At 37.2% G+C, this 21,544-nt stretch overlaps 1 protein-coding gene across 5 annotated transcripts in view; it reads right to left on the bottom strand.

Moving 5' to 3' along the window:
- Positions 1-21,544, bottom strand: part of pnisr (PNN-interacting serine/arginine-rich protein) — a 39,661-nt gene that overhangs the window by 327 nt on the left and 17,790 nt on the right. For 2 of the 5 annotated variants that reach the window (XM_060850230.1, XM_060850237.1), the window contains exons 5-11: positions 20,661-20,802; positions 15,764-15,954; positions 15,077-15,214; positions 10,925-11,024; positions 8,102-8,155; positions 5,065-5,244; positions 200-1,319 (exon numbers count right to left, since the gene is read on the bottom strand). In XM_060850230.1, coding sequence (XP_060706213.1) covers positions 200-1,319; positions 5,065-5,244; positions 8,102-8,155; positions 10,925-11,024; positions 15,077-15,214; positions 15,764-15,954; positions 20,661-20,802 — 1,925 coding nt within the window. Of the gene's footprint in view, positions 1-195; positions 1,320-5,064; positions 5,245-7,225; positions 7,929-8,101; positions 8,156-10,924; positions 11,025-15,076; positions 15,215-15,763; positions 15,955-20,660; positions 20,803-21,544 lie in introns of those variants that run through there. The other 3 variants (XM_060850246.1, XM_060850254.1, XR_009646933.1) reach the window with 3 other exon arrangements.

Raw genomic sequence — 21,544 nt, 5'->3', positions numbered from 1 at the left:
CAGTAGAAAGGAGAAAAAGAAGCAAATTAAAAACATGCAAGACTCCACAATAAACGCTAGCTGAATAATGTGAAATGCTGTTTTTCAAACAAAGAACTTAATCATACAGATGAAGCTAAATGTTGAAGAGACCGATATGTTGGCGCCATTTTAATATAACTTTACATAATGAAGAAAAATTGTATAAAATGTATACTACCTTGATCGTGACTTAGACTTGTGTTTGCGGCTTGCCTTCTTACCAGACCTTTGAGATTTTTCCACTGATCTTGAGCGACTGCGTTTCGATTTCTTTGCCTTCTTCTCTCTGCTGCTAACTGGAGAATGTGAGCTGCTCCTTGCACTAGATTCGGTGTCAGAATACTTTTTACCATCCTTTGTAGATCCTTTCTTGCTGGACTTGCTATCCTGCCTGGAATATTGTTGTGGCAGTTTACTGGAGCTACTATGTGCATAAGTCCGTTCTGACTCCCTCTTCCGCTTCAACTTACTCTCATCTTGACTGCTGGACTTACAGCTGTCTTTATCCTCCTTTTGCTTATCCTTTCTCGGTTTGTCTTTCTTTTTGTCCTGATCCTTCTCTTTTTCCCTTTTCTTCTCCTCTCTCTTTTTAACCCGCTCTGAACTTCCATTTCTATTTTTTTTCCTATCCCTATCCCTGTCTTTACTACTTCCCCTTTGTCTTATCCTCCCTCTGCTATGACTTCTACGCCTTTCAGGACTCCTACGTCTTTCCTTGCTCCTACTGCGACTTACACGCTTGACATCACTCTTGCTTCTACTTCTATGCCTATCTCCACTCCTTCTGTTTCGGGACCCACTACGATGCCTGTGTCTTTCCCAACTCCCATTTCTACTGTTTCTTCTGAGTCGATCACGGCTTCTGCGCCTGCGAGTGTAACTTTGGCTTCTGCTTGTCCGTCTAGTTTTACGGGAGGGGGATCTGCTACGGCTCCACTTTTTCTTTCTCTTGGGAGAAAAGGAATAGGAAGAGCTACTACTGCTTTCTGTACTGCTGCTGGAAGTCGAACTCCTGGATCTACTACTGCTGCTAGTGGTGCCACTGGTGCTGCTACTCCCACTACTGCTGCTGGAGGAGCTTCTGTTTCTTGAAGGTTTTTCCTTCAAATTTTTCTCACTCAAACTTTTACTCATTTCTAAGCTGGGGTCAGTTTCACTCTGAGTTCTTTTCTTTTCAGTGACAGTTTCACACTCTTTTTCTTTCCCATCCTGCTTTACTGTACTGCCACTATGTTCTTTATTCTGTTCTTTAATATCCACCTCCCTGAAAAATTTCCCTTCTTGTTGATGTTTTGCATCTGGAAAACAAAAATAAAACTGAACTGAAAATGACTGTAAACAGGTACTCTTAAGATATGTGAAATCAAAATATTTGATTAAGAATAAACATGGAAATCCTTTTATTCGCATAGTAAATAAAGCATTTTAAAAATGCCATGAATCATGTCAGATTATCAAAGTGTGAGGCATACCTTTAGAGGGAGGTGCTAGGGTATACATTTCAAATTGACTTTGGATTGTTGAATCGTGGGATCTACAAGGTTTGTATATGAGTTTGACTCTATCAGCTTGTTATTTTAATATATTAATGAAACATCAATTAATATGTGAAATAGGTCAAAACCCATAACATAATAAAGACTTGCTACATTACTGCAAATTGACTGGAGCTAGACCTGTTGAGAGAATGCACAGAATTATTGTTAAAAATGAGGTTTAAAGTGTTCCCTAAATATAAAAGTTAACTTAATAAGAAGCTTATTTGCTGCAATAAACAGAAAATTATGAAAATACTCCAGATGATAGCTTTGTAAAGAACTGAAGAAAGGTTAATATCTTGAATTTGTTCATATGAGGGGCTATTTGATCTCAAGTAATCATCCAATGCAATTTTCTGTGTATTTCTGTATTTGCTTAAAGGATTTATCGGACGTCTGGCCAATCTCAAATGTGCAGTTGGTCAAGGCGAGGTGTGAATTTGTTAGGCAGTGACTCACTGTGACAGCTGCTGTAGCTTTGTGGTGGATTGATCTTTTCATGGCAGATAGGTGTACGTATTATTTTGTATCTCTCTCATCAGGAACATTACCTTTTTTATTGTAAAATGTGCATATTGCTTCATAATTAAGTTCAGCATTATCAGGTTTGAGTTTTGCTTCACTGAATGGCTCAAGACAGATATTTTCATTAAACAATAGTGGTTTTAATTCATTAAGACCTTAGTTGAAAGAGCTAATGGCAAATATATTTTTAAACAGTTGATGAACACACAGATACTTGTGGGAAAGCAAGCTTTTGTTTAAGAAGCATATGCTCACTTGCAACCAAAAGACGACTTGTTATCGGGAAGGTACAAAAAAAAATTCTTTACACTTGTAGAACAAACAGTGCTGGAGATGATTTTGCATTGATCAGTACAATGGCGAAACTCCAGCATAAAGGAGGTTGGATTTAATGCCCAAATAGTATTGTAAATCAAGCTGGTAACGAGATTCATCCAAAGGAAAACAAAGCATATTAAATGGAGGATGAGGCAACCATGGCCGACGAGGAAAACTGCGGACAGCATAAAAACAATAGAGAAAACAAATATTGTGGCGAAGGGTAGTGGGAATCCAGAGGATTGGCAAGCCTACAAAGACCAGAGGACAAGAAAGAAAGAAACAAGGAGGGAGAAGATTAAATATGAGAGTAAGCAAGCCGATAATATTAAAGATTATGTATCTAAAGAAACTCTTACAAAGGGCAAAAGAGAGACAAATGTGGACAATGGGCCACTGGAAAATGATGCTGAAGTAGTAGTAATGAGGAACAAAGAAATGGCTGAGGAACCGAATAAGTACTTAGTGTCAGTCTTCACAGTGAAGGACATGAGGAATATCCAAAAAATCCAACCGAGTCAGCGGGGACAGACATGAGTACGGTGGCCATCACGAAGAAGAAGGTGCTAGAAAAACAGAGGTCTGACAGTGGATAAATCACCTGAACCAAATAGGCTACACCCTGGAGTTCTGAAGCAGATCGTGGAGGCTTTGGTAGTGATCTTTCAGGTATCACTGGAGTCAGGGAGGATCCCAGAGAACTGGAAAATTGCTAATGTGACCCCCCTGTCTAAGACTGGATCAAGGCAAAAGGTAAAAATTTGCTAAAATAGGGCAAAATCAGCATTCTTTTATCGGGGGAGGTCATGCCTGTCAAATCTGATAGAACTGTTTGTAGTGGTAACGAGCAGGTTAGACTAAGGACAGCCAATGGATGTTATCTACTGGACATCCAGAAGGCTTTTGATAAGGTGTTGCATAGGAGCCGGCTGAGTAAGATAAGGGCCCATGGCGTTAGAGGCCAGGTTTTAGTATGAATACTAAATTGGCCGCCTGGCAGAAGGCAGAGAAGGGATAAACAGGTCCTTCTCAGGATGGAAGCCGGTGACTAGTGGTGTCCCACAAGGGTTGGTGTGGAGACCACAATGTTTCATTTATACATCTGGATGAAGTAACTGAGGGCATTCTGGTTAAGTTTGCACTTGATACAAAGCTAGATGGAGGGGCACATAGCATTGAGGAAGCTGCAGAAAGATTTAGACAGGTTAGTAGAGTGGGCAAAGAAGTGGCAGGTGAAATATATGGCCAAATGTGAGGTCATGCACCTTGGAAGGAAGAACAGAGACATGGACTATTTTCTAAATGGGGAGAAATTTCAGAAATCTGAAGTGCAGAGGGACTTGGGAGACCTAGTCCAGGTTTCTCAAGGTAAACATGCAGGTTAGTCAGTCGTTAGGAAGGCAAATACAATGCTGCTATTCATCTCGAGAAGACTAGAATATGAAAGCAGGAAATTATTTCTGAGGCTTTAAAAGGCTCTGGTCATACCACATTTAGAGCATTGTGAGCAATTTTGGGTTCCATACCTCAAAAGAAGTATTGGCTGTGGAGTGGATCCAGAGGAGGTTCATGAGAATAATCCCAGGAATGAAAGGCATAACGTATGAGGAATGTTTGAGGACTCTGGAACTATACTCAAACGAATTTAGAAGAATGAGGGGGAATCTCATGAACTTACAAAATACTGAAAGGCCTGAACAGAGTGGATGCTGGGAAGATGTTTCCATTGGCAGGAGAGACGAGGAGCCAAAGGCATACCTTAGAGTAAAGGGAAGACCTTTTAGAAAGTAAGGAGAAGCTTCTTGGAGTAGCGAATCTGTGGAATTGATTACCAGAAGGCAGTGGAGGCCAGGTCATTGAATATCTCTGAAACAGAGGTTGGTAAGTTCTTGATTGCCAAGGAGATCAAATGTTATGGAGAGAAAGCAGGAAAATGGGATTGTAAAACCTATCAGTCATGACTGAATGGAGGAGCAGACTTGATAGGCCAGATGACCTAATTTCTGTTCCAATGTCTTACGGTCTTATTATTCAATCTGACATCAATAACTTGAGATTTAATCAGCCCTAATTCAGAGTTCATAATATTCATAATAACAGGAACATGCCCTCTTTGGGAGAGGTTCTAAAACTATTGTGTTGAGACACTAGGCTTGCAAGGAATTCAGAGATTAGTAATCTACAAATTAATCTAACAATTTAAATAGCGAATAAAGGTAGAGGATAAAATATTTCTGAAGGGTATTGCTTCAGAGATTCCACTAAATCTACTTAGACATATGGTAAATATATTCTAGAAGCTCTCCAATGGTTTGAGTAGAAGATCCATTAAAGATCTTTGGAGAGTTCAATCTTGATAAGATGACAATCTTGGTTCTATGAATGGTTCAGTGAAACACGAAGAACAGGAAAAGTCTGGAGTTCAATTCCTGAGCTAGCTGGAACTCAACCAAGCGAGCAATGATAGACTGCCTTCAATGTCCAAAGTTGAAGGGTGGAGAACTACACAAGCAAGGTTGTGGTCAACGTTATCATATGTGGACCAATACTGATAAACATCCTCAAGAGAAAATTAAAAGCTAGGGAATGGATAAGGGGAAATAATAGAAGACTGCACTGAAAATTGGTCTAGAAAATATAACCTATTCAACAACAATTATACCTTCCATTTGTTTCTCCTGTTGTTGTTGTAGTAGAAGCTGTAATTCCCTTTCTTTACGTCGAAAGGCATCCTGCTTTTGTCTGATTCTACGATGTAGTTCTTCATCATCTGTGTCAGAGGATTCAGAGGCTCTCTCACTCCTTTCATCTTCACTGTCAGAGCCATACCCGCCCAGTCCACCTGCACATAAAAACCCCAGTTTCTTTCACAGTGGAAAGAACTTGCTTTCTAGCAGATTTTCAAAATAGTTCATTATGCATTTAATTTGCTTTCAGAACAAATTCTTTGAAGTACTGAAACTATTTCCATATTTGAACAAATATTCAATACCAATTTTATCAATATGATTCAAAATGATTAATTTTCAGTATTAAGCTACTGACAGCTGTTTAAACCTGAGCTAGCAAAGCTGAAATTGAAAACAAGTTCACACAAGATTTCTGACATCAACTCAAATGACTGATGGCAAAGTAAGTTGCATGACATTGTTGTGAATGCGACTACTTCGAAGGATGAGAAACTCTTTTAATGACTTAACTGATAACAGTTAAAACATGCCAATGCCGAACACTGCCTATAGTTTGATTGGGAAGTTCACCAACTAGTTCACTGCAAGTGTGTCTCATTGATCAAGATGATTATAACTTGATTCCTCAGGGGCCCTCCTGTGGTACAGTGGTAGTGTCCTTACCCCTGGAATAGGAGGCCCTGTCTCAAGTCCCAACTGCTTCAGAGGTGCATAATTAACATCTCTGAACACGCTGATTAAAAGACTAGGTTAAATAAAGAAATTATAAGTTGAAACCTTAGTCTACATACAGTGTGATAACCTCAGCTGCATCAGTGGTGCCTGGGAAATAAAATGTGTGTGGTAGGAAGTGGGAAGGAATAAAAACACTCCTTAGATTTTGATTCATCACCATTACCCGAAAATCTTCCAAAAGAATGCACATGGTCTTGGATTCAGTCTAATGGATCCATCTTAGATTGCTAAGAGGGGCATAATGCTTCGGCTTTTCATGTTGCACTCATCAGGGCAAATGTAAAAATGACAAATTTCAGATGACTGCAACAAGTTATACAAGAGAAACTGGTAGAGACTGATTGGCAATCAATTTGATGACTTTCTCCAAAGCAATGGGCACCACAGGGTTTCCCAAACAATGAAAAAAACCTGAGAGGCTCAAGCATGTAAAAAGCACTTACGCTAATAACCATCCTAACTTGATTTAGATAATCCATAAAGCCTGTAACGTGGCTCATTTACACATGATAGAAGAAATGTAGGCTCATACGCAGAGACCAATTCTCTACAAACAAAAATAATATGTTCAGGTTTCTGCCTTTCCTAATCACCCAGAAGTTTGGGGAGTTTATAAATCCTCAATTCCATGGCAATGCCTGGCAATCAGAGTAGACATCCAATCTATCAGTACCTACTGACGCTGAAATATAAATTGTTTTGATTATCTAATATTTGGCATTCTTGTTTTTATCTTGAGGAGTGTAAGGTGAAAAGCTTCACAACATGCCTGTCCTTTCAGCAATTTTCAAATTACAAAGTGATTTTTAAAAATCTATTTTATTAACTCAGGCAATATACAAAAGGGAGTTCCATTCCTTGCTGGAATTGTAAAGAAGTGCTAACCAATGGCCTGAAGGTGGGCAGCTGAAAAAAAAGTGCACCACCAGCAAAGCAAAATTCTTACTTTTAAAAATCACATTTTACATCAACTTGTTTAAACTCATTGCAATGCTTTTTCCTCATTGCTAAGATGAACCTCTGTGGATTCTTTAAGCTCAACATATATGGTAATATTTTTGCAAGAAATAATTTCAGCAAGAAATGGCTTGTGAACTAAGTTATTTTTACACATAAAGTATGTATATAAGGCTTTGGACTTCAATGTTGAGGAATAAGATCAAAACTACTGTTACTCTAGTATTTATTAACTTTCTGAAATGAAACCTGATTTTTTTATTGGAACTAATTTCTCTCATTTGAAGAGTTGACCACTAAGCTGCTAATTTTTGAGGGGTAAAATCAATATAATTAAATCATGCAATAAGACAAAAATTATTACATTTTGGAATACTGCACAATTACTGAATCTGTCTTGTCAACTATACTGAGGAAGATTAAAAATTGTGGAAAAGAATCACAATGACAGTAGATTTTTAAAAAAAATATATATTTGTAGGTGGTGACAAATGGTTTACAAACGAAATGAAACATCAGAAAAATAACCAATATAAAGTAAACTGTGTATGCCGCTATTCATTACTTCCAGTTATGGAGCAGGCAAGGCTTATTGCAGAAATAGATCCCACTAACTTTTTAGGGCCTAAAACAGTTTGGTTATTTAAAACAGGTTCTCAGTTTTAACAAATATTTAAAATAATATGCACAAACCAGAAACGGAGTACTCTCAAGAACTTTATTCTATGAAAGTAGTGAAAAGTGGTATCGATACCACTACATTTATGATTCAAGTGGCACTACTACTGAAAAAGAATAAATAAAATTTACCAATTAGCTTCTAACTGAGGTGAAGTTTATTAGCTCCTAACTACAATCAGTTTATTTCCTTACATCTGATTTAGCAATGACAAGTCCAAACTATTGGGTTCTCACAATGTAATTTTCTTCCACCAGTTTCCAGCTGGAAACAGAAGATTGGCTCAATTGGGCAATATTATATCACTGTAACAAACATTGAGGACTGAAGAGAGGACAGGTTGCGCTGTGCAGAGAGATAAAAGTTCAGGCTAGAATAGATGAAGCTCTGCAATATCAGCGAGACGGCTTGGCCACTAGTACTATACAAGGAATGCTTTCCATAAGTTTATGCAGTAATCTATAACTGGATGAGAAAACAAAGTATGAGCTGAAAGTACATAAGTATCACCTGTTGATGGTTGAAAAGTACATGGTGACAATTAAACAGTACAAAGGTACAGCACATGTACAAGCTTAAATTCTGGACAAATCCCCTTTCTCCCATTACCCATTTTTTTCTTAAAGGATGCTACTTACCAAGTCCAGTTAGAGAAGCCAGTGCACTGGACTGTGCCAGCTGCTTTGCAGGAGCTTTGTATCACATCAACAACAGGAACAACATGTTAACACTTTTTCAAAGTCATGAGTTGCTATGGCATTGCAAAACTGTACTACTACAGCTGCTTTGCAAGGGAGAGAAGAAACATTATAAACAAAAAGATCCATTCAAGAGCACAGTGCTTCACATAACAGGCATATTTGTTTACAACTTTTATATCACCTAAAGCAAATCAGTTAGCATCAATAATAAATGAACTATAAAAAAGGAACAAAGGTCTTTTTTTAAAATACAGGAGAGAGATGTGGTCAGATTTTTTAAAAAAAAATCTCAATTTCCCTATATTTATAGAAACAAAATTCGAAAATGGTGAAATGCTAATATATATATATATATATTTTTAAAATCAGTGATATCTCTCAGTCTGCATTCAACAAGAAATATGAATACGAGTTTGGCAGCAAATGCAAACTCTAAAAAGGTAAGCTAACTATATCATCTAATTTACAATTTGTGTTAAACTTAAGAAATTGGGAAAATTTTGGTTTAACTTAAATTAACTTTAATGTACACAAAGTACACCATTCCTTCGATTATTAATGCAGAGTTCAGAGTCTGCTGCAGATAGAACGTTACAGATTGAATTCTTGTTCCAGATCACAATAAAATGTATTACACTATTGAAGACGATTGCTAGCACAAACCGACGTTAATGATAGTGACTGAAACCAACTAATTACTAATGGATATCAAAGCTGAATTCCCTAATGTGTGAATTTCGATAGGATATGGAACTCTCAACTGCTATTAAGATAATGAGAACGATGGTATAATAAAAAAGAAATTGCATTAATTCCTGAGCTAGCTGCCCAGCTACCTGCATTAATGTTGTGTATTAGAATAAAACTCCTACTGTCTTTAGTGGTCATTCACTAAAGGATTTTTTTTAAAAAACATACCCATGTTTATTTTTATAATGGCTAAACCTATTAAACCTGTCATAAATATCAAAGATGCAATTTTTTTCTCGTGTCTATATTTTGCAAGAATATAAACCACCTTGTGAAATCCTAATGGAGGTCAGTAATGTTTTGATAAGGTATAGTGATTTTTAGCAATTTCAAATATTATGGGGAGAAAATAATAAAACAAAATTTCTAAAACTGAAATATGCCTCATTTAGTTTTGCATACAGTAAAATCACATTCAACCAAATCCCTCACAAATTTCCAACTGAACAAAAGGGAAACAGAAGGTCATCAACAAATACTGGTTCAACTAATGCAGGTTCTGAAAGTTTGATTGTCTTTTATGCCAATTAAGAGCAGATCATTGGTCAGTTCCAGGTAACTATACACCCAGATTTAAACAAAACATTATAACAAATTGACATGTGTGTACCTGTCAAACTGCTATACTTGATTTTCTTGTCAACAAAGCACTTTCAATTTGAGACAACCAGGTTGAGAATAGAATAGTACAACCAGATGGAAGGTTCTCTACTTTGCTGTAATCTTACAGCAGCACACATTACTGCTGCACTGTTAACATTTTCACATTTCTCAGAGCAACCAACTCAGGGGGTCTGTGCTAAATTACCAATTAGCACTAAATTAAGAACATTTGGTTTTGTGACCACATATGAACCAGGAACTCGAATGAAACCAATCACGTTTCGCACAAGACTGTTAGTCAGCAAACCGATAACAGTTTTCACCAAACTAGTCTAAGCTACTATTTGAACCAACCACCCACCAGTTCCGACTGCAGTTCTTTGTTACAGAATTAATTATTTATCAGCCATATAGATCACCTCTAAAGATAACTGAAGAGCTACTATTAAACTGTTGCAAAAGTATTCTCCTAATGTTACTTGATGAATTTCACATGTCATTTCAGGCATTAAGCTAGATGAATTATGTACGTTTGTCAACAAAATTATTTAAGACTAGCCATTAGTTCTAGGAGAGCTAGATAAACACACAATAATGAAAGGATATATGAAGAAATAATGCGTGAGGAGGATTGTGAGAAGTTGTCATAGAACTGCTGGGATGAAAGCCTCATTTCTCTGTAGGTAGACAATTATCTCTTAAGATGGCACATTTCAGCAAAGAAACAAGAAGCCATGCACGTGGCTGCAAACTCTTTCTCCAGACTTCAGGAATTAAGCTGATTTACTGACTGATCCACTGGTTTACATCTTGACTGAACATCATGCCTGACACATTCTGTAGTTCTCTTATTTCATCCAGGAGAAGCTGTAATTATGTTGTTCTCTGTAAGTAATAGCTTGTCACTGTTACTACATAGTAAAACTTGTTTCTGTACCCCAAAAAAATTTGATTTAATGAGGTTTTACTGTACTGTCTGCTCAAAATTATCTTTTTTCCAAGAGATGTGCAATTCTTTACCACAGAAGGCTACGACGGCCAAGTCTCTGAATATATTCAGGAAAGAGATAAAAAATATCTAAAAATTTATCTAAGGTATCAAGGGGCATGGGGAGAAAATGGGGGAGCAGGCTCAAAAGGCCTACTCCTGCTCCTAGTTTCTATGTGGAATCATTTCCTGTAATATGCACAAATATGGGGAAACTTTAAATGCAACAGTAGCTTACTTATCCATTTCTTCTTAGGAATAAATGCAATTTTCTTTATGGCATTTTAATCTACTGTTAAGTAATTAATTATCAGTAATTCCAAAGTATATTCCAAGTCTGAAGGATTTAAAAGGTTAGGGCACATTTATGCTTCTTCAATTTTAATTACATTCTATCAATTATTACAACGGTTTTGTACCTTTAGTAGCTTTACGATGAACATCTCTGGCAACATAATAGATTTCTTCATTTGTTACTTCTAAAAGAACTTCTGTAAGCAAAGTCTTCATCATTATCATCTGTGATCAAAAATAAAACAGCAAGAATTTTAATATCTGCTTTAATTGGAAAAGGAGATTTTAATTGGAATTAAGTGCATAAATTAGATGTCAACATCCATTTTTAAAGACCTGACAAGTCATTGCAATATAGTTTTTTTTGAAACAAGCCTGAAATTGGTTTCTAGTCAACTGTTCTTCAGACCATATAAAGGGTCGTAAAAATTTGTACTTAATGCTTTGTTGTTTAGACTTTCTTGTTTTGATTTGGTAAACAATTTAATTTTGTAAAACCTACAAAATCCTTCAAGCTCATACAATGTTTCTTGCCATTATTCTATTGTCTTGGGATAATTTTTTTTGTTAATTAAATGAGTATACAATGCAGAGAAATAGAACATTCTGGCATTCATATTTAGCTTTAGATATTTTCATTTCAAATATAACAAAACCATCAGAATTTTCTCTAATCCACCCAACAATTTCCATCAACTCTCTCTGCAGGTATGCTTTCCCTACTGCAGAGGATATCCTCATTCTTTGAGGTTTATACACAAATTAGAAAGGGTTGCAATCATAATCAGACTTAAGTTTTATTTATGCAAGATCTATTAAGTTCAAGTCAAGACTGTGATGGAATAATTTCCATGTGACTGGATGAGTACAGCTTCAAGAACACTCAAGGCGCTCAATGCCAATAAAGACAAAGCAAACCCTTTAATTGCCACCCCATTCATGCTAAACATTTACTCCATCCACAACTCCAGGGTGGTAGCAATGTGCATCTTCTCAGAAACGTGTATCGTCTCTACTGTAGCAACTCACCAAGGCTCCTCTGGCAGCCCTGACACGCAGAAGGAAAACGGAACAGATGCATCACCATTTGCAAGCTCCCCTCCAAGTCACACAACATAATGACTTGCAACTATAATCGCTTTCCTCTTATTCAAAATTATGGAAATCTTTTCCTAGTAGTACTGTGGAAATACCAACAGCACATACTCATCATCATCATCCTCTCAAAGCAATTTGGGATGAGAAATAAATGCTCACCTAGCCAGTGATGCTCCATCTTATGAATGAATTAAAAACAAAACAGTTTTATTCTTAATCAATATGTTGATTGAAATAATAAATCATGCATAAATTGACTTAGAATATGCCCACAGAAGTAGAGCAATCAGGTGACATAAAAGGAAACATGTTGGGAGACAGTGACCAAACAAAGAGATACTATCAAAAAAGGAAGAGGAGGGAAGAGCAGGATGTGTCACTAAGCAGCAAAGCAAATTGGTGGGATATCATAATTAGTATACTGAGAAGTATATATATAAGAGGTTGAAAAGATACAAGTATGTTTACTTTGGGAAAATAAAGTACTCAAGTTTATACTCAAGTTCAGAGTTCCTTGTGCAAAATATTTGTTAGATCAGTTGAGATTTAGGTATATAACTTCGGGCATTCCACTCAAGAAACTGACTGAATTCATAGATAGTACAGTTTGGGTTCACAATAAGGTTGCCAAAGATGCAAGATACTGAGATTATTTTACTCAAGCAGCAATTTAATATTTTCTGACTTCATAAACGCATTGGAACAAAAGGCTTCTTTTTGTTCTGTTATTAATGTGCAACGATGCACAGGAAGTAATATATACATTTAGATTAAATAGTGGAACAATGAGTATGAAATCCTGAACCAATATAATTAAAGGCTACCAGGAAAAAAAGCATAGAAATGCTTAAAGAATCAGCCAAGGTATTGCAAATTATGCCCAAGCACTGCATTGGAAGAAAGTTATAAAATTAACAGAAAAGGTGCAGCATAACTTCATTAGCTACACCAATGATTAGAAATAACAGTTATGGAAAAAAGATTTGAGGTATCCAGACTGGTTGCTCACACTACTACCTATATTGTAGAGTAACCAAGAAGATATCAAAGGTAAATAACGTCACCAACTGTGAGCATTTTATCAGACACAAGTAAAATCAAAAGAAATATAAAAGAAATGAAAAAGCACAACAATGATATAGAAATTCAAACGGTTGCAATTGGTGTAGGTACATGTGTGAAATATCAGCAGCATTTAAAGAATTTACTATGCATGGTTTTACAGTTACTGCATGGGAATAAGGAAATAGCAGGAGAACTTAACAAGTACTTTGCATCAGTCTTCACAGTGGAAGACATGAATAATATCCCAACAATTAAAGGGAGTCGGGGGCTGAGTTGAGTATGGTTGCCTTTACAAAAGAGATAGTGCTAGAAAAGCTAAAAGGTCTTAAAATTGATAAATCTCCTGGCCCCGATGGGATACATCCTAGAGTTCTGAGAGAGGTGGCTGAGGAAATAGTGGAGGCATTGGTTGAGATCTTTCAAAAGTCACTGGAGTCAGGGAAAGTCCCAGATGATTGGAAGATCACTATTATAACCCCCTTGTTCAAGAAAGATCAAGACAAAAGATAGAAAATTATAGACCAATTAGCCTAACCTCGGTTGTTGGTAAAATTCTAGAATCCACCATTAAGGATGAGATTTCTAAATTCTTGGAAGAGCAGAGTCTGATTAGAACAAGTCAACATGGATTTAGTAAGGGGAGGTCGTGTCTAACAAACCTGTTGGAATTCTTTAAAGAAGTGACAAGTAGGTTAGACCAGGGAAACCCAGTGGATGTAGTCTATCTAGATTTCCAAAAGGCCTTTGATAAGGTGCCACACGGGAGGCTGCTGAGCAAGGTGAGGGCCCATGGTGTTCGAGGTGAGCTACTGGTATGGACTGAGGATTGGCTGTCTGACAGAAGGCAGAGAGTTGGGATAAAAGGTTCTTTTTCGGAATGGCAGCCGGTGACAAGCGGTGTCCCGCAGGGTTCAGTATTGGGGCCGCAGCTATTCACATTATATATTAATGATCTGGATGAAGGGACTGGGGGCATTCTAGCGAAGTTTGCCGACGATACGAAGTTAGGTGGACAGGCAGGTAGTACTGAGGAAGTACGGAGGCTGCAGAAGGATCTAGATAGTTTAAGGGAGTGGTCCAGGAAATGGCTGATGGAATTCAACGTGAGCAAGTGCCAGGTCGTGCACTTTGGAAAAAAGAATAAAAGCATAGACTACTTTCTAAACGGTGAGAAAATTCGTAAAGCCAAAGTACAAAGGGATCTGGGAGTGGTAGTCGAGGATTCTCTAAAAGTAAACATGCAGGTTGAGTCCGTGATTAAGAAAGCGAATGCAATGTTGTCATTTATCTCAAGAGGGTTGGAATATAAAAGCACTGTTGTGCTACTGAGACTTTATAAAGCTCTGGTTAGGCCCCATTTGGAGTACTGTGTCCAGTTTTGGTCCCTACACCTCAGGAAGGACATACTGGCACTGGAGCGCTTCCAGTGGAGATTCGCACGGATGATCCCTGGAATGGTAGGTCTAACATACGAGGAACGGCTTAGTATCCTGGGATTGTATTCATTGGAGTTTAGAAGATTAAGGGGAGATTTAATAGAAACGTACAAGATAATACATGGCTTGGAAAGGGTGGACGCTAGGAAATTGTTTCCGTTAGGACCCGTGGACACAGCCTTAAATTCAAAACAGAAATGTGTAGACATTTCTTCAGCAGAGTGTGGTGGGCCCGTGGAATTCATTGCCGCAGAGTGCAGTGGAGGCCGGGATGCTAAATGTCTTCAAGGCAGAGATTGATAAATTTTTGATGTCACAAGGAATTAAGGGCTACGGGGAGAATGCTGGTAAGTGGAGTTGAAATGCCCATCAGCCATGATTGAATGGCGGAGTGGACTCGATGGGCTGAATGGCCTTACTTCCATTCCTATGTCTTATGGTCTTAATACGCCAATTCATTAAATATGTAGAAACTATTGCCTCAGTCCATAAAATAAAATTTAAAACATTTGTGTAAGCATTAAATTCAAATTTTAGTGCTCTCTGTACTTGAAGTGTTCCTTAAAGCTTATGCAAGATTTTGTACATACATAATTCACTTATTTCCAATTAATTATGTTTCTGATTGTAAGCTTTTGCTCAAAGCAGAAGTGCAATAGTGTGAATAAATTATCATACCATCTGAAATTCTTTTTCTTCTTCAGTCATTTCTGGTTCGCTTTGTTCTTCCTGAGCAACTGGCGAGGGACTCCTACTTGGTTTGTCGCTAATTTTGGTTTCAGTGGTTTCAAACTCCTCATCTTCATCATCACTGTCCTGAAGCAACAAAATCAGAACATCTACCTCAAATTTCAAAACCAATTTTAACAAAAATTCAATGTACAATTACTTATTTTTTTCTTCTTTAAGAAGTCATGATCCCTTTCAAAACGATATTGTGTACTCACCAAACCATGCAGCTGAACATGAAAGCCAACAGGCTCAAAACAATAACACACTTTGTGCTTAGCAGTGCAATAATTATCTGTACAAACACAAGTACACACATCTCAAATGTCACTACCAAGTTACATTAATAGCTGAATACTCAGTAAAATGTAATCAGTATTTCTTCAAACACCAGTATCTAGTTCAAATTCTTTTTCTAGAAAGGGGAGAAATTTCAAGTTGCAAAAGGTACACTAGCTGCCCAACCATGATTCTTTTTACATGTAAAATACAGATTTTATACACAGCTGCTGTGAATCACTGGCAGACTTGTTCATAGAAATCAATCTTTTCCAACTGATTTTTCCAAGGTCTGTAAATATTGCTAAGAGCACATTAGTTACTGCATCTTGAAATATAACATCTGCATGCACTTACAAATTTACTTTTATGAGGCAATCGTGGCCCATCAGTTTCTTCAGGAACCTCTTCTGGATCTTTTTTGTGTTTTGACGATTGAGCACGCTCTTTTTCTAACCTTTCTTTTTCAAGTTTTTTCTGCTTTTCTCGCTCCATCTTCTCCAGCCCCTCACGAATCCAAGCTGGCAGCGTTCTCCGTTTCACAGCATCTGCAACATCAAGATATCATATATATGGACTGGAATATTTAACTTGTGCAATCCTGGTCCAAGGCTCAAAAGACAAGCCCAAGTTCTTTTAATAGTTAACACTTCAAAAACTATGAACAAATTAATTAGAACCTTATTTTCTCTCCGTAATAGATCACAACATAATTTTATAAGAATTCCAAACACAATTTGTGATAGTCTTAATAGTCCTACTAGTACTTTAAAATAATACTTTCATTAAAATAGCAATGGACCGCAGTAACAACATCTGCAGCATTCAACTGCAAACATTAACTAAAAGGTCAATCACATTAAACTGATTTTATTCATAACATCATGAACAATAACTTATAGACTACTGACACTATATCCTATATAGTTTTGTAATTTTCCCACAGTAATGAGGAAAACTGAAGGTCTACCTATACAAAAAACATGACTTGACATGCCACACCTACAAACTAAAGAGCAAAAGGGACTGAAACCTGGTAAGTGGATGACTATTTCCCATGTTGGAAGCTAAATAAACGGTGGACAAAACAGCTGTATTGCTGATACCTTGAAATTTAAGGTATTTGCAGCACAGTTTATTCCCGATGCAAAAATCACAGTTTAAAATTACATTAAATTCTGCATGAAGGCAAGGTTCACCCAGAGGCCAAAAGAATGTCTTATTTAGTTTGTGTAAATGTCACAAATTAAGTAGTCGAGTCTCTTACAAGACTGGGGAAAGTAGAAAAGAATGAAAAAATCAGTGGTCAATACATTTAACATGGACTATAAATCGGACTTCATTTCAAACTAAAATATGGAAAAACACCGCAACACTACAGATAATTAAGAGTCATAGATGTACAGCATGGAAACAGATCCTTTGGTCCAACTCATCCATGCAAACCAGATATCCCAGCCCAAATCTAATCCCACCTGCCAGCACCCAGCCCATATTCCTCTAAAACCTTCCTAATTCACTTACCCATTCAGATGCCTTTTAAATGTTGCAAATGTACTTGCCTCCACCACTTCCTCTGGTCTCTTCTATATCTTTCCCCTCTCACACTAAACCTACACCCTCTAGTTCTGGTCTCCCTCACCCCAGGGAAAAGACTTTGTCTATTTATCTTATACATGCCCCTCATGATTTTAAAATTGTGAACAAAAAAAAAGCATGAAGAGTTTTAAGAGAATTATTAGAAAGATATATAGGTAAATCAGAAGTGATAGGATATCTTCATGAATGTAGCAATTTGGGCCATTTTTCACTGTAAAGGAAAAGTAAAAGTGACCTGATAAATGCATTTAACATTAGGAAGGTCTTAGATTGGGCAAAAAAGAAACAGTTTTTACTTGTCACTCAGATAGGATTGTAATTTGGAACACTTAAGTAAACAATAGCCATCATGAGCTCAAATAAATGAAACTATGTGAAACTGCTTTGTGCAAGTAGTGAATCACAAGAATATGGAACTTGTTGCAACAAGAACTAATTGAAACACACCAACATTGAGCATATATTCGAGATTGGATACACACGAGTAGGGAAGGAAGGGACTTAAGAGTAAAACAAAGCATTTTGAGGAGGCGGAGAAGTGCATCATGGACAGACAAAGCCATGTTTGATCAGTCTGTTTCTGTGCTACGTATTCTGTGTGGAACAAGTTGGACACGTTTATGGACAGTATCCCCCAATACCTTTGCTTCCAATCAACCTGATCAGTCTAACGGCACCCCACACCATCCCAATTCTATTATTTTCATAGCCTTGTGACACAAGTTATCTTCCTTTATTTTCAAAGACGTGATTTTTAAAACTTTCACTTGATTTGAACTGTTTCAAATTTGACAAAGACAAGGCAAAATGCTTAAAAAAAAGGGAAACTACATCAAGGCTGGGGTGAGAACACAAATAAATAGCCTTTGATTGAAAAGGAAGGCTCCCTACAGTCCAAACTCAGAAAACTTTTAGCCAAATAACAGACATTGACACTACTGCTGTCATTAAGACCCAACTATAAGAACCTCTTGGATTTATAACCTGGAACAATATTTCAAAGAGGCTGTGAAAGCTTCCAGAAGATTACCAAAATAAAAAAATGCTGTCTTCACATGATTGTCCCTCAAACTGCATCCAGTTCTGACAGGAACAATCACTAAGCAGCAGCAGCATCCAGGAAACTAAATAAACAAGGATCAGTGGGTTGTAATAATGCAACATTCATGAATGCTAACTGATCAAAGACACTAGCTAGGCAACCATGGTAATTTCAAAATACTGCAGATGCTTGAAATTTGAAGTACAAAATGCTAGAGAAGCTCATTATGAGTGGCAATATCTGTGGAGAGAGAAACATTTAACTTTGAACCCAATGGCTCCTCTTCAGAGAAGATTCACAAAACGCAAAAATTTACTCTGCTTCTCGCTACACAGATGCTGCCAAACTTGCGGAGTTACTCTAGCATGCTCTGTTAAGTTATTATGGTCTCAAGTTAGATCTACACACCAAGAGCAAACACAGGACTAGAAACTGTATATCGTTTTATCATGCTTTGTACTGAATGTAATCCCCTTTTAACTTTGTACCTGTGTGAGAAAGAGTGAGGCCCAAGTCAGAGTCACACCGCACAGAAACAAGACTTTCTGGTCCAACCTGGTCAAGCTTTCCTATTCAAGGGCACATCCATAAGTCTTTTAAGTACTGTAACTATATCTGCATCTACCACTTCTTCTGGTAGTTCACTCCACATATAAACCAACCGCTGCCTCTCAGGTTCCTTTTAAATCTTCCTTCTCTCACCTTAAAAATAGGTCCTCTGTTTTTGAATTCACCCAACCCAGACAAAAGACTTTTGCTATTCAACTTATCTATGCCCCTCATTGTTTTATAAATCTCTATAACGTCACCCCTCAATCTCCTATGCTCCTGAAAAATAAAAGTCCCAGCCTATCCTTATAACCCAAACCCTCCATCTCCTTTGATATTTATTTGGACTTGTGTTTTGGAAGCAAATTTTAATTCGTAATAAAAGTGACCAATATCTGAGCTAGAGTCAGTAGGAAAGACTGAGGAAAAAAAAGGGAATGAAAGTGAAAGAAAAACAACAGTGCACAGAATTGGACTCAAGAATTTTACTAGTAAAAAATGAGGTCTGCAGATGCTGGAGATCACAGCTGCAAATGTGTTGCTGGTCAAAGCACAGCAGGCCAGGCAGCATCTCAGGAATAGCGAATTCGACGTTTCGAGCATAAGCCCTACTTATATATAACAAAAACTCTACAGGTTTCTGGAATTCAACGAGAATGAAATAAATGCTCTGGAAGACCATTCATTTTTTAAAAAATGACAAAGACTTCTGACAAAAAAGGTAAAAAGTTTCAGAAATATAATTATTTCAAGCAATACCATGCCAGTCTATTATTGACTTGTACAATGCAAACAAACATCACAACCTCTTAACTTCATTCTGGATCTATCCTATTCCACCATCAGGCCATGATATATGCTCAGGTCCACTGCATGAAAGCCAAATGCTTGACAGATCTTTATTTTTCTCTAGTTTAGCTCATGATACATTTGCTCTTTTTTTTAAACTCAAAAAAAATTAGCTCCTTATGGCTTACAGTAATAATTAACTACGTTTAGAATTGGATAGAGGTATAGTTTTGTGCTAAAAATAAAACTTAAACCTTTGTTGTGGCCAAGGGGTTCACTCCAAGTGAAGCCAGCTCACTCCTTCTCACTTGGTCCTAACACTAAATCAACTAAAATGTTCAAAGTAAATGAAAATGGTTATGTTTATTTCCCTTCAGAAGACTGAAAATATTTGGATAATTCTGGAAGGCAAATGTATTTTGGCTACTGCACCCTTTTTAAGCAAAGCATGCATTAGACTTGGACCTATCAGTTCAAATTTTCCACTTCTGAGGAAGTCAAGGATATGTATTACACATAGTGCCCAGCTGTGAACAGGTTGTATTCTGGAGTCCGTTTGCAAGCAGGAACACAATGCAGAAAAATGGAAACCAACTGCTTTAAAGTCATGTACAGGACAATGCTTGTGTGTATGAATGAGTATTTATAAATCAAGGACTTCCCATGCCAACAGTGAAATGGCAAAGCTACCGAAGGTAAGGAATGAGAACACAGCTATCAATAGCAAGGAACAATGAACTATGTTAATTTTTCATGACACTGTCCAATTTAATACTATTAGTGAGATTTATAATAAACAAAAAAAATCTTTAAAATACCAAAGCAGTAAGTAATTTTTATGGTTGCAATATCCCTAACAAACATTTTCTGTTGGAAGCCTTTGTCTCATAAAAGCCTTAAGCTTGATTCAAGAACTTTTCAGAACTGTACTGTCTGTTATATGATCCAAAAGCTGTCAGCCTAAATTGCCCAGAATCCAATCTCACATTGCATAAATCAGAGACAGAAGGAGGCCAGACAACACTACTACTATAACCTACAAATAACCAATTCCACAATTCTTATTTTACTGTAGCAGGTTTTCTTTTATTAATGCATAAATAATGAGTAACAAAACTGCAACATAACCAAATGAAGCTTTGTAAAAATTGAATACATGATTAGTTATCTAATGTCAATAGTCACTACAAGAATGAGTTACTAGATTAGTCCTGAGGTTAAAAAAAGACAAATGCATCACATAAAAGATATATATGGGCAGAAAATACAACTCACCAAGTGCAGGAGGTTCTTGTTTTACTGTTATGGGGGAACGTGGGCGATCTCTATAAGAGGGCCTGTCTCTACGATTGGGTGGTGGCCCAGGTTGCCAATAAGGTGGATGAAATCCTCCAGGAGGACCAAAGGCTGCTCCATGCTGTAAGTATAAAATATCACATTTGTCTCATACGTTTCTTAACACATCTTACTTTCCCACTGAATGTATTCACTGTCTTACATAGCTAAGTCTCACAAAGTGTGCTAAACTGAGAATGTCTCAACAAGAAAAAAAACAATGCTAGTTTTTTTTTGAGTCCTGTGCTCGGGTTAGGGTTAGCTCAGATGGACCATGTCAGCAAAAATGTTTCAGCAATACTGGTCTTAGCTAATTGTGAAGGCTCATCTATGGAAATGTTGATTGGTTATTCACAATCCTGTCTTTAAAAATGTCCCAGCTGGAAGTTTGGCTGCAAGAATTTGACTTAGCACAATAACTGGCAGACACCTGTTGAAATTATCTCCGAAGTCCACGAGAACACCTGTGGAAGTTCAGTCCACGGTTTAAAAAAAACCAAAATCAGCCAAATGGACGACTTCTAAGTTGATTCATAAAAGACAAATGTGAATTCCCGAAACTGAAGTTAAAACTAAAGATTGTTTGAAAAATGCATCTTGGATGAGAGAGACTCACTAGTAGAGAGCTGCTAGTCAATAAAGCTCAACAATACACATCAGGCTCCTTCCTCATATATGCTGATTACACAGAGTTCTAACTTCACCACGACTTCTCTCAACTCTCCCACCCACTCTTGCCGCAGTATTTGTCTGGTATCCAGTTCTTAAATGAGCAGAAATTTCTTCCAACTAAATACATGAAAGCGTGAAAGAATGACCTTGGG

This window comes from Hemiscyllium ocellatum, chromosome 3 (genome assembly GCF_020745735.1).
Source record: "Hemiscyllium ocellatum isolate sHemOce1 chromosome 3, sHemOce1.pat.X.cur, whole genome shotgun sequence".
Taxonomy (NCBI): Eukaryota; Metazoa; Chordata; class Chondrichthyes; order Orectolobiformes; family Hemiscylliidae; genus Hemiscyllium; species Hemiscyllium ocellatum.
The sequence above is the reverse complement of the archived record's forward strand: the minus strand, read 5'-3'. Positions and strand labels throughout refer to the sequence as shown.